General features: G+C 32.7%; 5 protein-coding genes and 1 pseudogene across 9 annotated transcripts; 4 read left to right on the forward strand and 2 right to left on the reverse strand.

The window, feature by feature from the left end:
- Window positions 1–849: 849 nt before the first annotated feature.
- Window positions 850–3,413, reverse strand: LOC128394142 (glycosylphosphatidylinositol anchor attachment 1 protein-like). Its single transcript, XM_053354411.1, has 3 exons — window positions 2,881–3,413; window positions 2,294–2,810; window positions 850–2,212 (listed from the first exon to the last, which is right to left on the reverse strand). Exons 1-3 carry the CDS (start codon window positions 3,229–3,231, stop codon window positions 1,248–1,250), a joined length of 1,833 nt encoding a protein of 610 aa, XP_053210386.1. The 5' UTR covers window positions 3,232–3,413; the 3' UTR covers window positions 850–1,247.
- A 494-nt stretch (window positions 3,414–3,907) lies between these two features.
- LOC128394159 (mitochondrial glycine transporter-like) lies at window positions 3,908–6,959 on the forward strand. 2 transcript variants are annotated; one of them, XM_053354435.1, is made up of 4 exons: window positions 3,908–4,140; window positions 5,602–5,735; window positions 5,797–5,887; window positions 5,973–6,959. In XM_053354435.1, the coding sequence occupies exons 1-4, from the start codon at window positions 4,108–4,110 to the stop codon at window positions 6,636–6,638; spliced, it is 924 nt and encodes a 307-aa protein (XP_053210410.1). In that variant the 5' UTR covers window positions 3,908–4,107; the 3' UTR covers window positions 6,639–6,959. The 2 variants fall into 2 exon arrangements, with proteins under 2 accessions (XP_053210410.1, XP_053210404.1); XM_053354429.1 differs by lacking the exon at window positions 3,908–4,140 and having other exon boundaries at window positions 4,614–5,735.
- A 494-nt stretch (window positions 6,960–7,453) lies between these two features.
- Window positions 7,454–11,591, forward strand: LOC128394151 (casein kinase I-like). Its single transcript, XM_053354423.1, has 7 exons — window positions 7,454–7,812; window positions 8,379–8,489; window positions 8,633–8,781; window positions 8,852–9,083; window positions 9,344–9,663; window positions 9,990–10,243; window positions 10,369–11,591. The coding sequence occupies exons 1-7, from the start codon at window positions 7,680–7,682 to the stop codon at window positions 10,421–10,423; spliced, it is 1,254 nt and encodes a 417-aa protein (XP_053210398.1). The 5' UTR covers window positions 7,454–7,679; the 3' UTR covers window positions 10,424–11,591.
- A 1,898-nt stretch (window positions 11,592–13,489) lies between these two features.
- LOC128394175 (epidermal growth factor receptor kinase substrate 8-like) lies at window positions 13,490–20,695 on the forward strand. Of its 4 annotated transcripts, none has more exons than XM_053354469.1 (13): window positions 13,490–13,764; window positions 14,518–14,579; window positions 14,734–14,950; window positions 15,015–15,167; window positions 15,419–15,614; window positions 15,737–15,896; window positions 16,578–16,707; window positions 16,986–17,111; window positions 17,237–17,323; window positions 17,465–17,872; window positions 17,973–18,183; window positions 18,518–18,720; window positions 20,299–20,695. In XM_053354469.1, exons 3-13 carry the CDS (start codon window positions 14,779–14,781, stop codon window positions 20,367–20,369), a joined length of 1,917 nt encoding a protein of 638 aa, XP_053210444.1. In that variant the 5' UTR covers window positions 13,490–13,764; window positions 14,518–14,579; window positions 14,734–14,778; the 3' UTR covers window positions 20,370–20,695. The 4 variants fall into 4 exon arrangements, with proteins under 4 accessions (XP_053210444.1, XP_053210435.1, XP_053210424.1 ...); XM_053354460.1 differs by lacking the exon at window positions 13,490–13,764 and adding an exon at window positions 13,793–14,106; XM_053354449.1 differs by lacking the exon at window positions 13,490–13,764 and having other exon boundaries at window positions 14,310–14,579.
- A 60-nt stretch (window positions 20,696–20,755) lies between these two features.
- Window positions 20,756–21,809, reverse strand: LOC128394193 (rho GDP-dissociation inhibitor 1-like). The gene is made up of 2 exons (XM_053354488.1): window positions 21,431–21,809; window positions 20,756–21,353 (listed from the first exon to the last, which is right to left on the reverse strand). The coding sequence occupies exons 1-2, from the start codon at window positions 21,690–21,692 to the stop codon at window positions 21,016–21,018; spliced, it is 600 nt and encodes a 199-aa protein (XP_053210463.1). The 5' UTR covers window positions 21,693–21,809; the 3' UTR covers window positions 20,756–21,015.
- A 1,048-nt stretch (window positions 21,810–22,857) lies between these two features.
- Window positions 22,858–27,055, forward strand: LOC128394214 (cytochrome P450 3A31-like; annotated as a pseudogene).
- The last annotated feature ends 690 nt before the right edge of the window (window positions 27,056–27,745 follow it).

Raw genomic sequence — 27,745 nt, forward strand, 5'->3', positions numbered from 1 at the left:
AAATCATTGGAGTCTAATTATGCTTAAAAAGTTAATGTTTTTTCATCCTTAAGGATAATTTACCGATAGTTAAGCATAGACCAATATAATTGTCATTATTATCTAAATTGTAAACAAAAGTTAATGACTTCATTAATTCAATTATGTTAATGGCTCAACTAAACTTGATTAATATCCTTCAATTTTCAATAAATATCACATTTTCATTTGGCAAATAAACAATTTCATTGTTTGAGTCTCTGTCATTACCAACCTTGTGTTAGTGACCAATGGTCATCTACTTTTACTCTTACCTTTCATGTGTCATAAAAATTTAAATTCAGACTTGAAATGAAAGTGAAAAAAGCAAAGAAATAATTAACCTTAATTGTGACACTTAAACTCAATTAGTATCTATTATCCGATCATCTTCTCGCTCATCATCATCTTCGTCTTCATCGTTCTCTATGATAATGGGAACGAAGATGATGATCAGAATCTCGATACTTTTAATTACCACAACCAACTTTTACTGTTTGATTGTTAAATTATAAAACAACTAATGTAGAGTATTAGTTGATTTACTTTACAATTTACCTTAATTATAAATCAACAGTTTATTGGACAAAAGAACACAACTCAAGTTGATTAAAATAAGAGAAACAAGAAAAAAAGGTAAATGGAAAAATGAACAATCAATATAATTGAACGGATTAAATTTCATTGAGATTAAGACCAAGTTTTGGATTATTGATAAATAATGAATATCATTATACATTGTATTCGTTCAATAGGAATCAAATGATTACCATCACAATATTTAGATTCGATTTACAATCTATTTCCTGTAATAATATTAATCAAAAAGCGTTTCAACTTAATCACCATTTATTTATTTGTTATCGTTTTCATTAAACTAAAATCAAAGTGCAGCAAAATTTTCAATCCGATTTGATTATCTTATTGTTTATTGAAAGGACAAATCTCTCTGAGCCATTTAAACTAATTGGAGTAATCAACTTACAATGAACATTTCGTTATCATTGACAATATGAAACATTGTAAATGTTGATGAAACTCACTAATTGAAGATAAATTCATATAAATGGAATAGTCAAAGTCTTTATCGATTTGCGTCCTCATTATTGATTCACGAATCCCAATCAATATTGCGACTGTAGATTAAATTATATGTTGGTCATGTTAAACTTGAAACAAGGATGAAGACACTTTCACAATTTATCACTGTTTTCATTTGCAAGGTAAATTCAATCAATAATTTGAAGCCAGATTGGGAAGAGAAAAGCAGAACCAAAGAGATAAGTCCAATTTCCATAAATGTACCAATCCTCCAGTTGACCAAGTAGCAACGATTTATGATTCTGAAAAGACTGTTGAATATGAGAGGTAATGTCCAATTGAGAATTGAACCATAATGATGTACCAAGTATACAAAGATAACTTATTGATAGAGGATGAATGAGAAACACCAATGGTGAAAAAAGTTTTCTAAGCAAATTGTTTGGAAGAGAAACACAAATGTAAGCAATGGGCATCATAAGGATGGTAAGGAAAAGAGCCAAAGAAATATTAAAAAGAGATAAACATGATAGAATTAAAGCCAAATTTATGAGAGTGACACACTGCCTTGCTTTCAGAAGTTCGATTGAGTTTTTGTTCAGCTTGACCAGAGGATTAAAGATGAACAATAGTGAGGAAACAATTAAAGAATAATAAATGGCCTCTTTAAAAGCTAGATTATGGCTTTGGTAAATCCAAGCAAATCTTTGTAGAAAGAACGGCAAAGACGCGACCAGAAATCCACAAACGTGACAATAAAAGTTGAAAGGCAACGCAGCCCATAAAGACCCCGATTCATCATGGCAACTATCCAGATTCATTTTCAAATAAATATTTAAGGCTTTGAATAGCAAAGGTATCACCAGCAGCCCGAATGGAATCATGTAATAGCCTATGGAAATGTACCGACGGGTTGAAGGTAGCAAGTAAAACCAATACGAACGATTAAATCTCTCCAATAAATTGTTGAGACTTCGAAAAACACCTTCAACAACTCGACCAACAACATAAAAAGGAACAGAAAGGTAATCATCTTGTTTGTTTCCAGAATTCTGACCGATCCCTTTCAAGGTAATTGCTTGGATTGCATATTTTTGAAAAATACCATGAAGTCCTGTTGATTTTGTTTTTCCTTGGGAAATCATCATAGAAGCTGAGATAAAATTAAAAATATTATCAATCATTTGTTGATTAGTATTGTGGCAAAAAAATGTAAACAGAGAAAATGGTTTACCTGTTGTTAAAGCATAATTTTGGGAAACTTGATAAAAGTCTGTTGAGAAAGGATGCGATTTTCCATGAAATGTTGGCGTTATCGATTCTCTGGTTGCTAATTCCACGGCGACATTGAACAAATCTAAATTGGGTAACTGGCCGTTGATTCCTTCAATCTCAATCTCCAATTGAGTGATATCTTCATCATCAATTTGTAAATTAACGGCTGCTTGTATGGGCCCACTCTTAGCTGTCAGATAACCAGAAGTTAAAACAGGTGATGAGTAAACTTCATGGTAAGAATCGAGCCATGCCTGGAATCCAATCTCTTGACCAGAAATCAAGAATATTACATCTTTAGCTAGATAACTTTTCTTGCTAAAATATTTAGCCATCGCCAACATCAAACCGATGCCAGGTAAAGTTTTCCCATTGAACTTTTTTGAAGATTGGTACGGGGATGATATTATCAGAGCTTCTGTATTTGGTGCTCTTGGAGCTTCAAGAATTGCATAAACAGATTTGCCATTAATTATCTAAAATGAAAATAAACAGATAATTAGATTAGCTGCTTAAGATTTCTAGAAAAGGAATCTAAAAAATTACCTTTTTATCATCAAAAGGATATTCAAAAGTGTAATTGTGTTCATATGAATGTAAACCGATTGAATTGAATTCATTGACGAGCCAATCAGACACAAATTCACCAGGTCTTGATTTTGTTACATCTTTTAGTCTGGTCAACACAGAGTTAAGATAAGGCTGAGCACTGAATTCCCGGTTCACATATCCAGGTAAAAGAGCATTTTCACTAAAATATGTTGGATCGACATATCCTTCTGACACCAAAGTAAAAGTAACGATAATTGCAGAGCAAATACATAAAAAGGAGATTTTATTACAATGATTGGTAAATAAGGTGAGAATTTGCTTATTTTCATCAAATAATAAGCCCATGATCAATCGACAATTGAAACAGTTTCAAAACACCAACTCAGTGTCACCGATGTCAGTAAACACCAACATCTGTTTGCTTGATGATCAACAAACCGAAGAAGCGCCAATTTTGAACTGTGTGAGTTTTCTTGAAAAAATCGGAAATTATCGCACCAAAAAATCATATTTACTCTCATAGATTCATCATTTTAATCGCATTCGATTATTCTAAAGATTTAAAAGAAAAAATGGAAAAATAATCATACAGGTTGTGAATTGATGGCTGCTTATCAGTCATTAATCAAGAGACTAATTAACAAAGTTGAGTTTCGATCAACAAATGAATCAATTTGATGAAGGAAAATTCCGATGATTAGTGAAAGTAATTTCTCAGAGATCATTGAAATGAAAAAACTGATTGTGATTCTAATTAAGATTATGATCAACAATCACCAAATATGGACATACTTGTAAATGATATTATATCGTAGTCAATAACGATTATCATTTTGCCTTGGTAACAATTAACCAAATGCGATTGATCAAAAGTAACTCTTACATTTTCATTCAACTCTCACGTTGAATTGACACAAGACCAACGATGCAAATGATTAATACCACAATCATCTTCATGATAAAAGATTATAATTATAAAGCAATTATCATGATCACAGTTAGTTAGTGAGTTTAGTTTCAAATCATTTGTCCATTTGAAAGGTTCAATCAATTCTTATTATTAATCTGTCAACGTAATTTCTTAGTTATCCTAATCTTAAGTTACCTTCCCAATTTATTGACTTAATCATTGTCGATATCGTTGCCCAATTGTCATTACAATTTCTTGTTTATTGATTGACTAACATAATCATTTGTTCACATTTTTTGTCAATTTAGTTAATGGAAACTAAAGTGAAACAGTTTTTCGACCAGGTAATTGTTTAGTTAATTGTTAATCTAATTGTTGTTTCTCAACAATTTCTACTTTCAATTACTTTTAATTAATTGACTAATGTTTGTTTCTTTTTCATATGATTTTATGCTTGTTTTTCCACAAATTGTTACAAAATCGAAAGGTTCAACTTCCAATTGTTCTTATTTGATATTCAAGATCTAAAGTTAACCATTCAATTAACTTTTCTAATTGTAGCAATTGTCTGATAACTTTTTCCACATTCTAAACACGATAATAAAGTAATACAGTAAAATACTTATGATTTAACAATCATAATTTGATTAAGCGTTTGAGTAATTAAGTGATTAGTGATTACAACTACATTTGTTTGGAAATTATCATTAGCAGAACTTTTGGCGATTTGATAAACGATAATTTCTGAGCTGATTCAACTACATTTTTCGTCGTTAAATGTTAAACAAGAAACGAATCAGTTTAATCTAGTTACTAATCGTCTTGAATGGAATCTTAGTTTAAATATCGAAACAAGGTCAAGTCTTTTTCGAAATTCAGAGCTTCACTTTTAGATATAATCAGCAGATGAAATTCTATTAATTAGTCAATTAGTCAGTTTAATTAGTTTGATATTTTCATATTCAATGAATAACTTGTTTGTACAATTAGATTGTCAACGCAAATTTTGATCAGTTCCTGAAAATGCTTAAATCTATCAGCCAACAATCTATTATGCAATTGTTTGATTAAATTGTCACGATAATTAGTCATCGATAGAGTTAGAATTTATTATCTTTCGATTGTAACTGAAAACGTCATAGATTGTAATCAATTGATTAAATTGATCCAATCAGTCGGACGATTATTTTCAACCACAAATCTGGTTTAATCTGCAATAACAGGAAAAGCTTATAACTGATGATGGAAACAATCAAGATAATTAAAAGATGCTAAAAACGATAATCACAATTAACATTAAACTGTTGTTTTCAATATGGTTCATTTCATTATCTAGGACAATTAGTGGCAGTTGACTCAATGATAATCAGATTTGATCAACATCTTTGTTGTTTGCTAATAATTGTTGATTGTCAAGTCAAATTATTATCATTATCATACTTATTCAATCAACTACAAATCTAATTAATATCATTAATCAATAATAAGATGATCATGATGGTTTTTTAAAGTAGATAGTCAACAATCAGTGGTGATAATATGCTTATAATCATGAAATGTGATCGATGGAATCAGTGATTAAGGTTAACAATTGCTTTCTATTAGTTTTGATTACGAATCTAATTGATAATAATCAAAGTGGGTTGTGAAATTATTGATAATTAATGTATTTGAAAGGATTGATTGTAATCTTTTTCAACTTGATCTTTGTTGGGAAGCAGATAATTTGTTAACTTTTATTCACAAGTTAATTGCTGAAAATGATTGATACAAGTTCATCTAAATTAATTGATTACCTTCAACAGAATCCAGTGGCTCGTTCATTTATCGTTGGCTCGTTTAGTTCAACATGTTCAACTTTATTGTTCCAACCTCTGGATTTATTAAAGACGCGAATGCAAAATGTTCAATATTTAACTGCCAATTCTCATGATTCAGGGTAAGTGATTTGCTTACTTAAATCATTCAATTTAAACTAATCATTGGACTTACAATTTTAGAGTTACAGTTAACAAAATAAAATTGATGACAACGTTTTCTGATGTGATTCGCAGTGAAAGTATAGTTGGTCTATGGAGAGGAACAGTTCCGGTAAATTCTAATCCACAAAGTGATTAACTGATTACTTTGTATCCTCATTGATTGATTTTTGACGAAAATTATCTTCTAAATTTAGTCGCTTCTTCGCTGTATTCCTGGTGTTGGACTTTATTTCGCTTCTCTCCACCAACTACAAACGTTAATTTGTACTACAGATGAAAAACCTTCGGCTGGTCAAGCGATGGTTATTGGACTTTCTGCTCGTTTATTAGCGGCATCAATTCTCATTCCAGTTACTGTGATTAAAACTCAATTCGAAAGTGGTCAATTTAGTAATAAAAGTATTCCAAGTGCCTTTCGATTGGTCTACAGTCAGCATGGACTTCGTGGACTTTATTCTGGAGCATTTCCAACAATATTGAGAGATGTTCCCTATTCAGGAATATATTACATGTTTTACAGTCAATTACGAAATTATGCTGCTAATTGTTGTTTAAATTCACGTAATCATCATGATAATCCACAGCCCAACCTCGAGACTTTCATCAATTTCACTTGTTCATTGGTCTCGGGCATCTTTGCATCGATAATAACTCATCCAGCTGATGTGATTAAAACCAGAATGCAACTTGATCCAAAAGGATTTCCTGGATTAAGTTCATCGGTAGCTATTATCTTTAGAGATAAAGGATCAATTGGTTTCTTTATTGGATTAACTCCACGATTAATGAGAAGAGCTGCCATGACTGCTTTCACTTGGACTATTTTTGAACATTGTATTCGTTCAATAGGAATCAAATGATTACTATCACAATATTTAGATTCGATTTACAATCTATTTCCTGTAATAATATTAATCAAAAAGCGTTTCAACTTAATCACCATTTATTTATTTGTTATCGTTTTCATTAAACTAAAATCAAAGTGCAGCAAAATTTTCAATCCGATTTGATTATCTTATTGTTTATTGAAAGGACAAATCTCTCTGAGCCATTTAAACTAATTGGAGTAATCAACTTACAATGAACATTTCGTTATCATTGACAATATGAAACATTGTAAATGTTGATGAAACTCACTAATTGAAGATAAATTCATATAAATGGAATAGTCAAAGTCTTTATCGATTTGCGTCCTCATTATTGATTCACGAATCCCAATCAATATTGCGACTGTAGATTAAATTATATGTTGGTCATGTTAAACTTGAAACAAGGATGAAGACACTTTCACAATTTATCACTGTTTTCATTTGCAAGGTAAATTCAATCAATAATTTCTGGTTAGTATTTTTCACTAAAATGGTTAATCCAATTTTCTGATTAGATAATGACAATCAAGGATCCGCCTCGAGTTGTTTTAACATTGAAGAGATAACCAGATGATTCGATTGATTGATAGAGACGACGAACAGTAATTAGCCGAAATCCTTTGGTAACTAGACTCCAACCAGAATCCAGAGCTAAATAGGAATAGAATCAATCGCAATCAAAGATTAGAATACTCACCAAACTGTTTAAATGTCGTCGAAAGAAATTCAACCAGAAATGTTCGCTGAAAGTCCAAGAGATGGCGCATTCATTTTCTCTGGTTTGTTGGTGTGTTGTGAGTTTTTCTGTCTTTCCAATTTGTCTAATTGTGTTTATTTATTTTCTTTCTTTTGTGGTTGAAGTTGAATTTAATCTCAGGTAAACTGTTTGTTTCCAAGGATTTATTTTAATCTCTGTTGAAAAATGTCCATTCGTTTAGTTTTCGTCTAGACTTTTTATCCGGTTGCTCAAAAGTCGCGAAAGAGTAAAAGAAAAGTGAAACCCCGTCAATATCAAGAAAGAATTGTTTTCAGATGCAATCTCAAATGAGAATATCTTCAGCTTCTTCGAGTGTGGCTGGAGGTGCCTCTGGCGCTCTCATGGTCGGGCCCAATTTCAAGGTGGGCAAAAAAATCGGTTCCGGTAATTTCGGTGAACTCAGATTAGGTAAGTTGGATTAAGGCCTAGAAGATGGAGTTTGGCCTTTTTGTGCTATCTGCTTATCTCTATCTCCCCTCTTCTCTCTTCTACTAAAACTGGTTGAATGGGAAGATGGTTGAACCACACATACAAGTGGAAAGAAAAAGAGAGCATCAAGAATAAGAAAGGAACCATTTACCTTGCCCATCACCGAAATCCTGTTAATGTTCCTCCTCGTTCTTTGTTTCACTTTATTCCGGCCTTTGACTTTTACTCTCTCACCTTTTCCTCTCCTTTCCTCCTACTCCATCCCCTTCTCTTTATATCTCTTTTTCCTCTCTTATCATCCACATTCTCTCTCTGTCTCTGTCTCTCTCTCTCTCTCTCTCTCTCTCTCTCTCTTGCTCTTGCTCTTGTTCTCCATACAACCACCTAATCATAATCTAGTTATTTATTTATACAACAACCGGTATATCAAATTTATGATCCTTAAGAAATAGATTAATCCAAATGAAATTGATTGTAGTCATGTCTCCAATCAATAGCGATTTTCTTTCGCAAAGAATAAACATTGTTGCTCTTTCTCCATTTAGGTAAAAATTTATACACTGGCGAACATGTGGCCATTAAATTGGAAGCTATGAAAACCAAAGCTCCTCAATTGCACTTGGAATACAGATTCTACAAACTTCTTGGCAACCATGGTGAGTATTTGTAGTAATACTCCCTCTCTCTTTCTCTGTGGCCTTGTTTGACTCACGAAAAACCCAAATCTCAATCATGTGTTTACCATTTGTGTGAGTGATTCATTGCCCATTCTAATAGCTTTTTGTCATTTCTTTCTCAGAGGGCATTCCAAAAATCTATTACTTTGGACCTTGTGGTAAGTTTAATGCCTTGGTTATGGAACTACTGGGTCCAAGTTTAGAAGATCTTTTCGATCTTTGCGAGCGTCGGTTTTCAGTAAAAACAGTCATCCAAATAGCTCTTCAATTGGTATGTGAATTTTTCTGTGATTTTTGATCATTCACCTTTGATGACTTTTCTATTTTCCTTTTTCTCATAGTTTAATAGAATAGAATATGTTCATTCCAAGCATCTCATCTACCGAGACGTGAAACCAGAAAACTTTCTCTTGGGAAGGCCAAACTCCAAGAAGACGGTAATTCATATGATCGACTTTGGTTTGGCCAAGGAATACATCGATCCGGAGACAAATAAACATATTCCTTACCGGGAACATAAAAGTTTAACCGGCACTGCCAGATACATGAGTATCAACACACATCTTGGCAAAGGTTAGAGATCCTCTTGAATCCGTAAATACTTAACAGGTTGTCTTTGATTGAACTCACCTGAGTAGCCATGCTTTTAGTCTTTTATATTGGAAACAATTTTTAATTTTCAAGCAGAGTGATTATGTATGTTACAACTGATTGAAAGGTTAAAATTCTGACACTTTGTAGAAATATGATTAAGTTTGACCTTGTTTCGACCAAGGATTCAGAAGTTTAATTCACTTCCTACCAAATTCTGACAAATTTTGTTTCTTTTCCAGAGCAAAGTCGTCGAGATGATTTGGAAGCTCTTGGTCACATGTTCATGTATTTCTTGCGAGGAAGTTTACCTTGGCAAGGATTAAAGGCCGATACTCTGAAAGAAAGATATCAAAAAATTGGTGATACGAAACGAGCAACACCGATTGAAATTCTATGTGAAGGATTTCCGGAAGAATTTGCTACATACTTACGTTATGTTCGTCGACTGGATTTCTTTGAAACTCCAGACTACGAATACCTGAAAAAATTATTCATCGATTTATTTCACCGAGAAGGATTTGCAGATGATGGAATATTTGATTGGCACTCAGTAAATCAAGTATGTGTTCAAAAATGAATTAATCTTTACATCTTACAGTCGAATCTAATTAACGATAACCTTGATACCAACTCATTTTCACCTTTTAGGTTTGTGTTGAGACTGATTCATTTAGAGTTCAGCCCAACCACTTGTTTCGTATTTTATACTTTTATTGTTTACTCTTTCGAGTTATCATGAAAGAATATCCTTCTATCAATTGTAAAAGATGTATAAAAATAAACACTAATCTCTTCGATCTGATATTAATTTTTTTCTTATTTTATTTTGATTCAATTGGTGACTCTCTCTGGATCCATTTGCGGAAATGTCTCTGAACTCAAAAGCAATGGGGTGATGGTGATAAAAGCATGGACTCTGATAGATTTAGACTAAATGAAAGAAGCGACAGAATTGGACAAAAGGACTTCACTAAAAACATAGGACCCATGAAAGAATACTTGACTCCAGCCGATAGACATGGCTCCGTACAAGTAGTTAGCTCAACTAATGGCGAATTAACCAATGATGATCCAACCACCGGTCATTCTAGATCCAAAGTTCAAGATCCCGCTGAAGTGGAAGTTGTGTCGGAAACAAAGTAATTTGACCTTTTCTCTTCATTCGGTGTATTAGAGTTTCTTTCATCTGATTCTTTTGGCTATCATTCAAATTGCTCAATCAATTCATATTAATTTTCCATTATTTCATTTCATCTCTTTTTAGATGCTGCTGTTTTTACAAAAAGAAGAAAAAAAAATCTTCTCGACCCAAAGATTAATTAATGGCACATTTCAGTTTCACCAATCCTGAGCTGAAATGAATCTGTTTTCATCAATCCCTCTCGGACTTCATATCTGCGTGACGACTTAAAGCTCTCTCTCCCCCTCTCTTTCTTTCTCTCTCTCTCTCTTTGTTTCTATTTCCACCTGTTATCTCCAATTTCATTTAAATTCTCTTTTGTCACTATCACTGTCGCTTTCACTGTCTCTCCAGTCCATAATCACATCATCTTCATTTTCTATTCTTACTTTCCCCTCTTATATCTAATTCTGATCCGAGAAATGAAAACAGGAACGGCAAAGGACCAAATATCTGCATCCTTCATTGTCCACTTAGATCGAGTGTCAACATGTAAATTTTGAAATCAAGTTCCAGAAGCAGAATACCTGTAACATCCTAACTTTAAATCAATTCAACGAAAGGCTTGGAATGATCTAAGCGAAGGTTAATCTACAACTTTGATAAACGCTTGAATATCTGGGCTATCATACCAGATAATATTTTAAATGGTCATGTTGATTGTTGATTGTACAATTTACTGGCCCTGGTATCAAGCACATTCATCGTTTTTTTCAATAAAATTTATCGTCACAGTAAATCAGCTGAGACTTTATCATGACCAAGATAACTTCGTTTACCTCATTACTTTGGATGGATTAACATTATATTGGCTCTCGTTCTGTGTACCAATTTGGATCATCGAAATGTTTGCTCGTATCAGAATTAGCTCATCGATTGACTTGATCATTTCTAATTGATTTAAGCGAAGCAAATTCGAACTCATCAATTTAGCTCAACCATCATGGAATCACAAGTTAAATAATGCTCATGGACGTTGAAATAACACTACAAACATTTGAGAGAGTTTAGATTTGAATCAATTGCATATTCCTGACAAAGAAATTAATCTTTTTCTAATTTAGTCTCATGGCTCTGATAAGACGCTCAATGGATCAGTTATTATATCATAAACCGTAATTTTTTTGATATTTGCAAAGCCTTTTATCGGATCTCAAATCAAATGGTTTATACATGTACCACAATTAATGGACTTGAAGTAAATGATTTCAGTTTTTGGTCAACGATTAATAATAGAATTGGATCAAGATTAATAAAGTTGTATCAAAATCTGTGATTAAAACAAAGCTAAAGTTTCCAATCATTTACTTTTTCCATTTTAGAAATTATTTCAATCCAATCAACAAGTGTCATGATTAATCAACAACAATTAGAGGTTAAAATTTGCCTTTGATTCAAGGTTGAGCTCAATAAGTTGATTGATCAACTATTTTCTTAATTGTTTGTTTCAATTATTCACAAATGCGTAGGTTTTCACTTATCATTTCTTTGAATCTTAACCCGAAAAACACCTGACGAAGTGATGAATGAAAAATATAATTACTATTGTAACTTTCTGATTACAAGCAATTAATTTCAGAATTAAATTTCGGAAAATTTAACTGATTTATCATTCCCTCGAGGCCTTTGATATCTTTGTCAATAAACTCGTAACTGGGTCATCAGGTAAATTGATGCAACTGAGTTGAAAATAATTGAAGTTATAAATCCAAGGTCGATTTAATTGTTTACCTGATTGTTAATAATTGAGAAATCTTAAGTTGAGATGCGATTTACTTTTGAAAAGTATCGATAATCAATTGGTAAGATTTATTTTTATCAGTTCCCAAAAATAAGATGATAGTTTTAGCTAATCAATTAAGATTAGCAATCAAACATCCAAAGATTATGTTGATTGTTACACTCAAACATTTAATCATAATCAAGATATTTCCAATTACTCGCTTACAATAATGAAACCACTTTCTCTCTATTTACATTTTAATGAGCATTTGATTGTTGAATTAAATTCGACTAATCAGAATTAAACGATCAATCAAATTGTTTATCTCTAAATATGCATGTTTGCTTTTCTCTTTCGTATCGAAATGTTATTTCTTATTCGTAATCAATTTTGATTCATATAATTAAAACTCTAATTTTTGTTGCTTTTCTCAATTATCATCTAGCTACGATTTTTCCTTAATAATGACAGAGAATAGTTCGGCAGATCAATTATTAGTATTAGAAATACATCGTAGTTGCATCAATAATTGATTTGATTTTAGATCGATAGATGAATCAATAGAGATTTAAAAGTGAGATCGTTTTGATATCTATTCAATTTGATTAGTTAAATTCGATTTCCACCCTCTCTCTCTCTCTCTCGATCCTCGATACAAATTAGTATTCACAAATTCTGCTTCAACCAATATTGCTTTTCTTTACGATGATTAGATAATCAATGATTAGTTTAATTTATGATGCCAATTAAGCAGATCACAATATACAATATGTAATCAATTACAATTGGCATTCCGGTTCTGCTATTAGTTAATCATCATCTTTATTATGATTATTAACCCAGAAAATGTATTTAAATAATAATTCAACACGATTGTTATAATAATCACGATCATCTTTTTGTTACCAAGTTGATCAACGTGTTTTCTTAATCATGATGATGACTGTATTCATTTGAATGTGAATCTTCATTAATAATCTTAATCAGTTTTTCCGCTCTGAAAACAATAAACACGGAAAATAATTAGCAAATTAAAATGTAATCAACCTGATATTGGAATTATAATGATAATATTGATATTGATCATTTCCCTTCCATTTTTACTAATTGCAATTGATCTTAATCAATTTATCTTCAACAATTAAGATCATCCCATAAGCAATCAATTGGATTGAGTTGATCTTCTTAATTGTTATGTGTTTTTCTAATTCGACATTAAAAGTTCAAGATTAAATCGCAAATGGATTATGATAGTGATTTGGATTAAGATAATTGAGAGAGAGAAGAAGGTAAATAGCAAGAGAAAAGACTCGATGAAAGGGAGAGAAAGAAAAAAGGGAGAGACCAGAAAGTTGGAACACTTTGTTTCTTTTACTCGGTTCATTCATTGATTCAGGTTCTTTCACAATCTTAATGTTGTTTCTTCTTTTGCCTTTTCATTTCTTCCATTAAATCTTCATCTTCATCTTCATCTTCATCTTCAGCTTATTCTTTTCTTATTCTCATCACCATCTTCTTCTTCTGATCAACAACTTGAACTACAAACCATTTTAATGAACAAAATCAACATTAAACTTTCGGGTTGAAGAATCGCCATTTTATTGGGATACAAAGTTTCGTCTCTTTAACTTTTCCATTTTCCGTCCTTGTGTTTCTCTTTAATTGTCAACTAATCCACTTCATCATCGGCTTAATAATCATCGTTAGTGTTTCATGTCATTTGTGTTTATCTTTGTAAATGGAAGCCAAATAAGAATGTGAGAGAAGAGAAAATCTTGTGTGCAATAGTAAATACTTAATCAATAACATATTAATAGATTATCAACTGTGATTGTTGTCATTTTCACCTCAACCAAGAGACAATTAGTTGTCAATTAGTAATCAATTTTATCTTCCAATTAACCGGATTGTTTGCTTTCTAATTGTAACAATTGTCTATTTTAATCCTTGTTTGTGACACCAGACCGAATTCACCTGAACCCTTTCACCTCAACTCATTCCGACTAATCAACAATCGCTCTGCTTTCCATTACTAACACAACTACCTGATAATCAGCCTTCACTGATCAATCATTTCATTTAATCCACTTTCGATTAAGGTAAGAGATTCAAGAAGAACCAGAAAAGTCCCCGTTTCTCTCAATACATTGTCTAAGATTGTATCTAATTTCTTATTCCTAACAAGTGTCCGTTGCGGCCTTTTATCAATCGGTCCGCCACAGAGACCACTTGTTACAACTACAATAGAACCCTAGAGATGGCGCTTCAACCGATAGTTAGATCATCAGTTGTAAAAGTTACTTTTCTTAATCAATAAGAAAAATTAACTTTACTTTAAGGGAGACATCTCACCTTTTTAGATCATCTTAAAACAATTATGTGTTGACTGTATTACATGATTGTATTAAAAAGTGTGGTTGGAATTTAATAAAATTCAAACATCAACACCTACTTAATTAAAGTTATTTACTCTACAACCTGTTTTAATTTCTTTACCTTTTCCTTAATAGTTTTGTCTCGATGACATCGTTAACACATTAACATCATAATCTCCCATCAACAACAGTTAAAGGTAAACAAAATTTGTGTTGTTTTAAATAGAAACTGAAAAAGACCGTCAAACTTGCTGGTGTGGTCAATTTTGTTGTTATCATTTCAACCATCACATGGATTCATTGTCATCAACTGACCTCTTCTCAATTCAATCTTCTTCTCTTGTTTAACAGAAAGTATCAAAATCCATCAGGAGAGCCTTAAATTACTGTGACAAAATGGTTTCTAGACCAAGTAACCAGGAAAACTATGTGGTTGAACATTTAGCCACATTCTCAACATCGATGACCTCACAACAACCGATAACACCCAAAGTGGCCATTCAGCGTTTGTTTGCTATGGAAAAGACCTCAGGGATATGGACTCAGCGAATGTTTGTTAAAATCGAAGGTAAATCCATTGAATCTTGTTTCATCCGTTGATTATTAACTGGATCTTCTCTTCTCTCGATCAGGTAGCCATATGTTAATTATTGATGTCGAATCAAATGATATCGTTGAGAGGTTTCCTGTTGCCTTCATCCAACAGCCAATCTCATTCAGCCATCGAGATCACATGTATGATAACATATTGATTTTCACTGTCCAACATCCGGAAGAAAGTCAAGGTAATCGTTTTCATGATATTCTTTAGATAATTTCTTGTTTTGTTCTCAATGTATGAATCATTTCTCTTCTCTTGTTTCTCATCAATTGATTGTCTCCTTTTTCCAATTGTCATACTCTTCATAACCCATTTTTAATTTCTCTTTTCTCTCCCTCACTCTCTTGTTACCAATCTCTTCATCTACCTTGATATACATTTTTCTCGTTAATTGTCTATTCATCTTGATTATTTCGTTATCGCTTCTCTTTCCAGGTGAACTTCATATTTTCCAGTGTGTCTCCCATTCTGCTCAACAAATAGCTGAAGACATTTCCAGTTGGATGAGGAAACACGGCAATCTCGCCATCACCGTGGACCATATTCACCACGAACCCAATCCCATTTCCGTCAATGTTCACGTTAAAGAAACAGTCAACGCATTCAACGCTCTTGCAGCTCAAAGAGAAAAGTGAGAGTCATCATTTATTTCCGGATTCTCTTGTTGTTTTCCGATCATCTCAACGATTTGTGATCGAATTGTGTGATCAGTGTAGTGCTTCGTCTTAATTTGTTTCCTTCTGTTCTTTTTAGGAAACCAGCCTCACCATCTATAAGCAGTTCCCCTCAAAGACGGACTCCACCATTAGGACCAGGACACAATTCTCGTGACCATGACTCTAGATCTGTAACCACGACAAGTTCAATTGATTCAAATCACAATGCAGCTCCGAGAACCAATTCTCATGACCAGGTATGTTTACCTGATCCTAATTATCGTAATTTGTGTTTATCAAAGATTCACTTGAAAGAAATATTTGTTTCTTTCTTCTTTCCTTTCGTCAATCTGTACATTCCTGAGCTACTGTTGCTTAAGTTGATCCCCTCCAGGGCAAATGAAGAAGAGAAAAAGAGAAACAAATTATCTTTACCTTCTCTCTCCTATCATCATCCTCTATCATCCAATCATCGTGCTATCCTCTTTTCTTCTCAGTTCAAGTTATATCGAAAAAGGAAAGAACAAGAAAGAAAAGAGAGAATCTATAATGAAAAAGATGAACATGTTGTCCTTAAAGAGAATATAAAAGATGTTTCAAAAGCCGGAAATGTTGAACATAAACTCATCTGGAATTTTGATTGATACTCTCCATCATTGCGAATTAGTTAATGATCAATCTAATTAACTACAATAGAGAAGCACAAATTCAAATGAAAGTGATTACCTTTATCTCCAATGATTAAAAAGAGAAAGCCTATCAAGTAGAACAATTTAATCCTCTTCGTGTCTACATAATTTTAATTATTTTCTTACCTCAATAATATTCACATTCGAAACGTTCCTTTTTCATTGTCATGATGATTATCACTTTAATTGAATTTTGTTTACTAATTACTGATTTTTAATATTGTTCAACTTTTCTATTCTATTCTTCAGTCTCTTTCAAACGAACGTTACGTTTCGATTCTGAACCATTGTTTCGACGATATCGAAAGATTCATCCAACGACTTCAACACGCTGCTGTAGCATTGAAGGAACTCCAACTTCGTAGTCACAAACGAGGAGGTTTGTATTCGATTCATTCAATTTGAATATCAACAATTGAGATGAAGAATAAGATTATGATAACTTGTGTTTATCTAAACAAAATCAATTATCTGTTAATAATCAATCAATTAATAAGAGTTTATCTTTATTTTTTGTTTACGTCTAATCAAATCTTTTCGTTCGCTTGAAATCTTTTTCATTATAATCATTAACTGTTATTGTAAAACGTTAAATGGTTTCGCTAATTGTTACTCGCAATCTATTAATGTAACATGTTTCCTCTTTCCCTTTTCCAGGTAAAGGTGCAGCTCATGGTGGTGATGGTTTACTTTCAATTAGAGCTCGAGGGCCAAGCGAAGTTGAGTTTTACGAGATTCTTGGAAAGTTCAAGTTAGCATTTAATTTATTGGCCAAATTGAAAGGTAACAATCCTTATTTGAGAGGCGAAAGAAAAAGTTGAATTTCTCTCTTGATTTGAGAAGAAAACGTTCCAACAATCTTGACCACTTATTCAATTAATGTTTGCTTATTTACTTTTAATCATCAGGTTTTATTCATGATCCTAATGCACCAGAACTGGTCCATTTCTTGTTTACACCTTTAGCAATAATAATTGAAGCTGCTCGCATGAATGGTATGTTGCCCTTTTAAATTAATTTGATGAATCATGATTGATTCATATTCTCTATCCCTGATTCACCCTGAAAACAGAATTGAAGGAATTAATTAACTCCCGGTTGCTTTTCATTTCCATCTCCTCGCTCTGCTATTCTAGGTCCAGTTCCCATTGATCCGGGAGCAGTGACAGTCCCATATTTAAGTGCCGATGCCATTGAATTATTATCTAATTGTTGCACCAGTAAGGAAACTGAACTATGGCAATCGCTTGGTCTTAATTGGACTCAACCTGTTAGACACCCGATCGGTCCATCTTCTCGTCTGGGTCAAGTGTATCAACCTGTTTTCTCCGATGGTTGGGCTCCGACTATAACGGAAAAAGATTTGATGGGCTTCCTCTCTTCCTCGGAGACATCTGAACATGAAGATGACGGTTTACCTTTAAGCAGGGAGACGCCCGTCAGAAGAGACCGATCTGACTATGGTCGTCACCATCCTCCGCACTTTGTTGATAGTGACATTGATGATCACTTAGAGCATCATATGGTTGCACCTCCACACAAAGGTATGCAAATTTCGTCTTGACTTTCACCTTGATTCCCATCTATTGTTTTCTTCGTGTTTATAATGACACTATTTATATTTCTCGCTTTTACCTTGAGCAGGTCCTCCTCCACCTCCATCAGGTATGCATCATGCACGACACCCACCACCTTCACCCATTGACTCAATTGAAAGAGACTCTCCAACGATGGGGCATCTCAGTGAATTGGAACAAACAACTTGGTTAAATGAATTGCAAGATAAAGGAGCCAAGATTGTTCAGGTTTTATTCCCAAGAACTGCCAATAATGAAAAGGAATTGACTGTTGAAAAGTATGATTGATCATTTATTATCTTTATTGTTTTGGTTTATAAGCAATAAAACAAAAGCTTTTACTTTCAAGTTCAAAAAGAGCTGAGCAATTGAAATGATTCCGCTACCAACCCAATTAAACCCAAGAAAACAATTTACTTGTTTAGGTGATATAACATGAATGCCCACTTATTTTTGATTAAGTTGGCGTTTTTTTCCTGATTTAACGGGATCACAAAGCTCATCAAAAGAACTCGAGATTGCCCAGCCCTTGAAGCCTTGAAAAGAAAACAATTGACTCATAATATTGATTCATCTTTTTCCATTTTCTCTCGTTCTGTTGTCGCTTTTCAGAGGTGAAATTTTAGAAATATTAGATTCATCACGAAACTGGTGGAAAGCTCGCAATTCTCGTGGACAAATCGCTCATGTTCCCAATACAATCGTTGAACCAATTTCAAGTAACTACCAATTCAACCGAAGTGAAAGAGGAAGCCGTTTAACAAGAGGATCTCCTGATGAAGATTGGATCCGTAAAGAGAGACAAGGTAAAAAAGGCGAGTTTCGATATTTTTAAGGCGCCTTCATCCATCGAATTGATGTTGAGTTGATTATTTCTATTTAAACTTCATCATCAATGAAAACACACACACATCATGAAGATGATAAAAGAAAGGGGAGATTAGTTTATCACGTTCATTATTTTACCTTTTTTACTTAAACTCAACAAGCAAACAAAAAATCAAGGAACCAATTTTTTCTTAAATTGTCTTAACCTTATCATTTATCCCTTTTATCCGATGTTTTTTTTTTGATTTGACCAAAATGTGAAATGTAATTTCAAGTGTATAGCACAATTTTTATGTTATTCTCATCATCATCATCACAATCATCCTTCATCTCCTACTCTCCCTCTCCTCCTAATCAAAGTCCTGATTTGGGTTACTACCTGATTTCTTTGTCTTACTTAATCTGTTTACCTACATTGATCCTTGATCGTCTTTTAATCCCATTCATGTTTCCCCATGTAAAATGTACCTCAAGTGTAAACACAAAGACACAGCGAGCGTGAGAGTGAGAGAGAACAACTCCCGTTTTGGATTACAGACATTAATCATATCATAATCATCTATCAGAAAATTACTCCATTTAAATGAGTGATTTAATTGTAACCAAAACACAATCAACATCGCAAAGCAACTCCAAGCAATATATCAACAATTAGCAATCCAATTTATCTAATATTTTTGGATATATTGTCATCATCATATCTTAATTGTTTCATTTTGATTTTTAGAACTTTTTGTTTATTTTCAACTTTTGATTAAATTATAGTTGATTCTGTTCTCATTGGAACAATTATTATCACAACTACTTGTCCTTTCTCTTAATCTAATCCATCAAAATCAAGATGATTAAATAACCCGATTTAGTCTTGACTTTAAGTTGATTGATGTTTCTGTTATTTTGATTGTCCAGGATTGTGATTGTCAAGGACACACTTTTTGATTTACCTCAATACAAACTAATCTCCTTTCAGATGAATAAGAAAACTCAATTTGAAATGAAGAGTGACAATTAATGAATCAATTAGAATCTCCAAATGAGATCAATTGTTTCGAATCAACCAAAGTGCAAAGTTATTCTTAATCTGTTTCCAGTTCTGTGTCTTGATCACCTTGTTAACTGTCAACAATAAACAATAGACTTGGAGAGTGTAACATCTCATTTTGTTTTCTTGTGTTAATTTTGTGTGTTAATCAACAACAATTAGCCCTCAATTCACCTGAATAATAAGCAACACAATTCCTTCAATCTCCTTATCCTTTATCATTTGATTCAATTGGTTGAAAGTTAATTGTTTTCCTTTCGTTTTAATCTTTTGGTTCTTCCTATTGTCGTTTTTTGATTTGCTTCGCCATCTCTTAATCATTATTAAATTGCCAAATCAATTGGACAATTACAATTCCTTGATCAGGGTGATTGTTTATCGAGACAATCAAGTGATTGATCAATTTGATTAGTTCGAGAAGGCAACGAAACTCTTACAGCTACAAGATTATTGAAAACAATAATTAGTTGATTCAATTAATTAAAAATTTAAATTACCACAATTATTGTTATTATATTTTTAGATTTGTCTGGTGCTTCTTATCAAGGAAATTCGTCTCGTAACTCGTCTCGACATCGCATTCTACCAAGATGAGTTGATTAATTGTTACAATTACAATCAAATGATCAACACAAACTTTTCCTAAAGGACCTGATTCTATATTTATACAATCTCGAAGCAAAACAATACTTGATATTATCATTCTCTGATCAGTTCTTACGATTCTTTAACTTTCCATCTTCAATTTGTCCGTTCAAATCGCGATTTATTAATAATCGATAATTAAAAGTTGATTGGTGCAAATTTTATAAAATAATTAAAGGGCTCAAATTGTATCCATTTCAATAATCAAATTTCACTTAAAATAGCCAATTCTCAATATTTACCATCTTCCATCAATAAAGTATATTAATTGTTAATTATGCAAATTAGTTTCTTATTTGAACATAAATTGAATTGTTAATCTGCAACAATACTAATTGAGTGGAAAAGTTGGATTTAATTTGTTTTAGTGCAAAGGAACAAGATAAAAAAGGATCAAAATTATTCTGGACAATTTAAAAGAAAACTGAACATTCAGTTTAATTTGGACGCACAATCTAATTAGATTGTACAATAGGCACACGATCACGATTCGATCAAAGCAAATAAATGAAATCGATTGATTGATTGGCTCTTTCATTGAATATTCCAGTTTTTCGAACCAAATAAGAGACGACACATAAAAAAGACTCGAGAATTATTCCCATTCCTTGACCAGTTCAAAGGTCCATTCCCATTTCAAGTGTTCGTGTTTATCGTCATCGGTGAACAAAGATTTGACGTCATACTTTCCACGACAAATGAGACCTGAGGGCATCTCTTCCGGAGGCGTCGTGTAAGATTGGATTTCGGTTTTGGGAGCATAACTACCAACCATTTGTGATATTTTCTCAACTAAAACGCCCAATCTGTTGATTTTTTGCACATATTTTAGTCCAGTCACAATTTCTCTTTGAACAATGAAATCGATTCTTATTTTGTACTGGATTCCTTCCTTGATCTTGTAAACACGCTTCTTGAGTTCAGCGAGATTTCCTGAAAGGGTTAGTCAATAGATGAGAGATAAATGATATTAGCAAAGAGCTGAAGGCGACCATCGGTAGGAACATTACCTGTAAGGTCTAGATAAAGGTCTGGTCGACCTTCGGTTAACAAGGCCAATCCTTTGACAATCACTCGATTGGGATTAGATGGATCAACGACCGGGGCACTAACAGCAGCATCTCCCAACAAGGCTTCTTTGTACCGAGTTAGGCTTTCATCGTTTTTGTCGGTTTCCAAAATCTCGGTTAAACTTTTCTCTGGTGGAGCTTTGTAGTCGATGTTTTCTCCTTCTTCAAAGTCTCCTTCACCTGTGGGCTTATGTTCACTCATTTTAAAAGCACTTGGAAAAAGAACAAATCAAAAGAAAAACAATTAGACAAAAAAGAAATAAAAACACAAAAAACCAAAGAGAAACTTTGACTTGAAGACTCACTGACTCGCCCTATTTGGATTCGAGTCATAAAAGGATCCAAACGAATATCGATCCGATATTTGATTCTGTTTGCTTTCGGTTGATTCAATCAATGAAATTGTTTCGCTACAATTTACACACCATGTTAGAGATAAAAACCACATTTATTTTCAACCAACGCCCAACAAATTATCTCATCACTTTTACTTTTCTCTCGAAAGAAAAAGTTATCACCTGTTGCTCTTCATGTGAATGAGGACAATAAACTAAACGACCGAAGATCAACGATATTCCTGTGACCGCAAAGTTCTGATATCAATTCTTTCAATTTGATCTTTGATCGAGAAGCAAATTTGTCGCTGATTCTGTGAAAGGAAGGAAAAGGTTGAAAAGAGGAAGGAAAACGAAGAGAAAGGAAAATGACTGAGTAGTGATGATGTAAATTCTCATGAGAAGAGTAAACTTTACATCTTCTCATCGCTACTCAAACTTTCTTGCAATTGTATCTTACATTTAATTTGCAATTTACAGCGAAAGTGAATCACACATCGCTTTGTGTCGCTTTTCACTCGAAATGTATGATTAATTGTCTTGAAATGAACTTTGTTGAAATTCAAATATTCAACCATTTAGATTAACTCAATTTCTGTGCGGCAATTCTCCGATCGATTAAAGCAGTCAATTAGCCAAAATTCGAAACACCGCAAATTTTGCTCTGAGTGATAACTACTTTTGATTATTTGTCCACAAATCATCTAAATTAATGTTAATCGCTCAATCAATTTGAAAGAAAGGGGGTGGAGTTTGTCCGCCAATGTGCAGACTTACAAATGAGTATCATGGTTACAAATTCGAATGAAAGAAGAAAGACAGAGGATAGAAAGAAAAGAAAGGAAAGAAAAAGCTCTTTGTAACATTAGAGCTAATCACAAATTCATCAGTCAAGAAGAGGCGAACCTACCACTTTGGGTCTAAGCCACAGTTCTCTTGACCATTCGGCCATAATGACCGACGGACATAATCAAAATAATTAAATGGACGAAGTATTTTAAATTAGACTCACTAGATGGCGGTGAGGTGAGAATGTTGAATGTGAACAAGTTTTTCAATCAAATTGATTGAATCAATTTTCAAAATTAATTTTTCTCAATATTATCCATCAAAATGTTGTTGATTGTGTTGAAATTTTCAATCATTTATTTATTTGCTATTTGTGTTATTTGGATTTTCAAGAAACACAGAAAGTTTCAGTCATTTAAAAGGAGAAACATTAATGGTAAGTTTTCACAAAACAGCTGATTTTAAGATTTACAGCAGATTTTTGATTCTAAAATTCATTAATGATTGACATTTATTCCAATGCAATCATAGAAATCCTTGAGATTCTCATGTTTCAGTTGACTTGAAAAGATGATAGCGATACTTTAACAAGTTGCCAAGGTGTAAATATACTCATCAAGTTATTTCTCAAGTAATTATTAAAAACCAATCCAATCAAAGAAGCAAAAAAGCAAAAAAGAGCTAAACGACAAAAACACTTCTCAGATTCAATTCTTTTTACTTTATATTTAGTTTTTACGATTTACAGATGAACTCAGGTCAGTAAATGTGGTCAAATTATCGATAAAAAATAAATTTTCAGTTGAAATGGGATAAAAAAATATCCATTAATTGACGTTCAAACTTCGCGCATCAAAAATCAGAAAAATTAAATTATCTTGAAATTTCGGTGATTATTGTTTCGTTTAAGTTTTATTATTCTGAATATTTCGCCAAAAATTCAGAATAAAACGACTTGAGGCCATTTCACTTCGTGTTTAATTAACCGTGGTGAATTTTGGCCTTTTTTTTCTTTTTTGCTTCTTTTCGTCTTTTTGTCTCACGGTACTCAGACTCGGTTCTGTACCACGGTCACAACTAAAGTTTTGATTTTCCAATATTCTTGATTCAAATCAGTTTCCTTTATTGTAAATTTCCACTCACATTTCACGTATATATTTTTAGTATTATTCCATTGCAATTTATTTATTGTTACTTTCAATGAGTACTTGATATATTTTTTCCATGTTTGGAACAATAAAATAAGATCAAGTGTTTAGCTGCGTAAAGTGAGATCTGATCTGTGATTGGTTAATCCATTAATCTTACTAATAAATTTCACCAACAGGTCCGAGGCCTAATCTCTTTTTTGGTAATCATTTCGCTCTAAAAAACTCATCTGACAAGAAATTACCTCATGAAGTTATGGGAGAATGGATTGAGAAGTATGGAGACATTTTCGGCTACTATTCACCGAATCGATGTCGACTTGTCGTGAACGATGCTCATCTATTGAGAAAGATCTCCGTGCACAAGGCGTTTCAAGATAGAGAATCTTTGGTTATTGATATTGTCCCTCTCAGAGATTCTTTGTTCGGAACTGGTGGAGAAACATGGAGACGGTCAAGGAAAACAATATCACCTTTATTGAGTCGTTTTCGAGTTGATTCCCCTCCTTTGACATCGATCATTTCCCAATGTGTTGAAAGTTATCTTGAACATCTCAGGCCAAAAAATGTAGACGAAGGTGCACCGTTCATTGTCGATATTGTTGACAACATTCATCGATTCACTTTCGATATAATTTGTCGCACATCTCTTGGAATGGAATCTAATTGCTATTCGGAAAATGATCAATTAGTAAAGTCCGTTGTCGAATTTTTCGACAATGCTTTTAACAATGCGGTTCTTCTGTCCGAAGCTTTTCCTCTTTTCTCACACTTATTAAAGTTTATCAATAATTATCTGACTTCTGGAAAAATGACCAATTCAATTGTTGCTAATCTGAAAAACCAAATCAGATATTTCATCGAATTTAAATCAGCACAATCGGTCGATGATGAGCCGGGAAAACCCGTTTTCTTGGAATCCATGTTGAAATTTCTCGTTGATGGTAAATTGAGTCAACAAGAATTAATCGGTAAGCAACCTGAAGATTATTATCTTGACTGATTATCGTGACTTTAAGCCACTTTGGTTAAGATTTCCATCAATAAATTGTTGTTAATTGTTCACAAAATTAACTCATTAACTGAGCAGAAACGACATGATTAAGTGAATATTGATGAACATCTAATTGCCTGTTTTCTTGTTTCCATTTGACCATTTAAATCACAATTTATTCAATTATAATCCTATATTATAAATGCCTTTATATTTGACTAAATTGTTCCATTCATCAAAATCAAGTTAATTTAAACTAAATGTTGACTATTGATTAGGTTCAATACGAAGCGAAATAATTTCATGGTACAACTATTTATGGTTCGTCTCTTGTTACGATCATACATCAAGAATAGATTAGAGAGAAAAGGAGAAAGTAACTAAAAGGGAAATGTTTGAAGGTGATTAAGATGAGGATGTGGATGTGGAAGAGAAAGAAGATAAGGATGATAAGTTTACCGTTGACATTGTTACGAACTGTGTAATTATAAGCGAACCTTTTCTTTCTTAAAATTGAATAATAATAACACGAGATTGACAATTAATCTCTAACCAGAGATTTGAGATTCTTTGAAGAAATGAAAAGGATTTAAGCCTGAAAAAGCTAAAAATAAGATTTATGTCCAAAATTAGATAATCTCTTTCAATCTCTTTTCTCTTTTCTATTTTCTCACTTTCTTCATCTTTTCCTTTTCCTTTTCCCTTGTTTCATGTGCATCAATAACTTGGTTAACTAATATTTTCCTCTTCTCTTTGCAACATCTTGAGCTTTCACGGTTTCTGGATCAGAGGCTATGGAATGGCCATTAAATTGCAGTAACATGAAAAAGCTTATGGGAGAATCTGAATTAGATGATGTTGGTCATATTGAACAGTTACAATAATTATATAGCTTTTTATGAGTTGTTGCTCTTTTTTCATTCTCATCCAATGTAATACATTTTCTCGTAAAATTGGCATCAAACATTCAATCGCTTCTTTCACATTCTATTCTTTCTCATTTCGCCATTATTTCTCTTTCTCTTTCTCTTCTTCCTTTTCCTCAATCTCATCAGCATCGTCATGTTGTTTTTCATTTCCATCCTGCTGTTACCATCAGAATAACTGAATGAGCATAATCTTTTTGTCTTCTTCTTCCTCTTATCACTTCTCCATCAATTTGTAATACATGTATGTTGATTCTTCATATTTTCTTCGTTATCCATTTTTACCCATTCAAAGTTCATCTGATCAAAAACACTGAGGTAAACTTATAGTTGGAATACTCAGTGAATTATTGCTGATGCATAATATTTATTCTTGTGTTGACCAATTGACCAACCCAATTTTTATTATGTACATGATGAATTGAGGCTTATTCTTTGCTTCATTCCTTTATATTTCTCATTATTTGGTATGATATCTACTCCATTTCTAGTTATCCAATTGATTGGGAATTTCTCCTGATGTTGGATATTCATGTTGACAGTATTCTTAATTGCTTTTTCAATGATTCGAGGAAAAATTAATTTAACCTGTTGATTGAATTGTAATTAAAACTAGTTATCTTTTTTAGGTAACATTTATCTCATTGTTTTGGCGGGATTCGAAGCTACTGCGAATGCTTTGATTTTTTGTCTTTATTCAATCGCTGAACATCAACATGTCCAGGATAAAATGAGAGAAAGTTTAACAGAATTGGTGGAAGAAGAATCTTATACAGAAATGGTAATTTGCTTCTACTGTCTAAATGATCATTCCAATTATTAATATAATAATATTATAATATTTTCTTAATACAATGAATTGAAGGTTTGGCTTGAAACACTTCGTTGCTACCCACCTCCTTTGTTCATCATTAATCGTGAAGCATCAGAAGAAGTAAACATCGATGGATTGACGATTGAAAAGGGCTGGATTGTCGAAGCTCCTATTTGGCAGATACACCATTCAGAGAGATATTGGCCAGACCCATGGACATTTGACCCTGAGAGATTCAGTTCAAGTAACAGGTAACGAACCAACATACACTTCATAAGCGAAATAGCATATTAACACAACTATTATCATGAAAGGAAAAACATTGTACCATTATCGTTTTTACCTTATGGCTTTGGTGGTCGAACTTGTCTCGAATGCACTTGGCTAATGCAGAAGCTCGTAAATTGTTATCATCTATCATTTCTAAATATCGGATAACTTTTTGTGAGAAGACCATGAATCCATTACGATTCAAAGTTCCAACAGCGGTTCTTAATCCAGAGGGACCAATTTTCCTCAAATTTGAACCAATAAAATAACGAAAATTCTTTTAATCTTATTTAAAGACAATCGAATGATTATTTTCTATTGGTTGTTTTCAGTGAAATTCTTACCTTCAAATTCTTAAAGTTAACGACAGAAAAGTTATTATATCTTTTCTTTAGATTTATAGAGAAATAAAATGAGATAATCTTTTCTAATTCTAAATCGTGTTGATCTGTCAGGTAAATGTTATATTATTGATCGTAATAATAAATAGAAACTACAGATGATTCATTTCTCAGATGATAACTCATTCACTATTTCATGATTCTCATGAATCTAAAAATGATGGCGATTTAGAAACAAATAGATCAGGGTGCCCGTAACTACCTGTACTTAATTTGCTTCTTTTCCAATTCAATGTATTAGATATATAATGTATCAGAAATGGAGAAACCAATGAATATGGAAAAATATCAATAAAAGAATATTTTTTCTCGAATTCCAATCAATTCACTCAGCTGAATCTCTTAATGAGAACTATATTAAGCTTATTATTTTTCTTAAGCACAACCACTTGGATATTCAAATGTTAATCATTCTGTGATATTGATTGATTAAAGACGATTAAATACAGTTGTGGTTAACAATAATTATCGATATGAAACTTAATTGTTTTATTTGATGAAAAAAGAAAAACCTTTTTTTCTTGATTCTCTCAACTAATACTGTTAAGTTGATCCCATGAGAAAAAGATGAAGACAAG

This window comes from Panonychus citri, unplaced genomic scaffold (genome assembly GCF_014898815.1).
Source record: "Panonychus citri isolate SS breed McGregor unplaced genomic scaffold, ASM1489881v1 Contig00018, whole genome shotgun sequence".
In the NCBI taxonomy this organism is placed as follows: domain Eukaryota; kingdom Metazoa; phylum Arthropoda; class Arachnida; order Trombidiformes; family Tetranychidae; genus Panonychus; species Panonychus citri.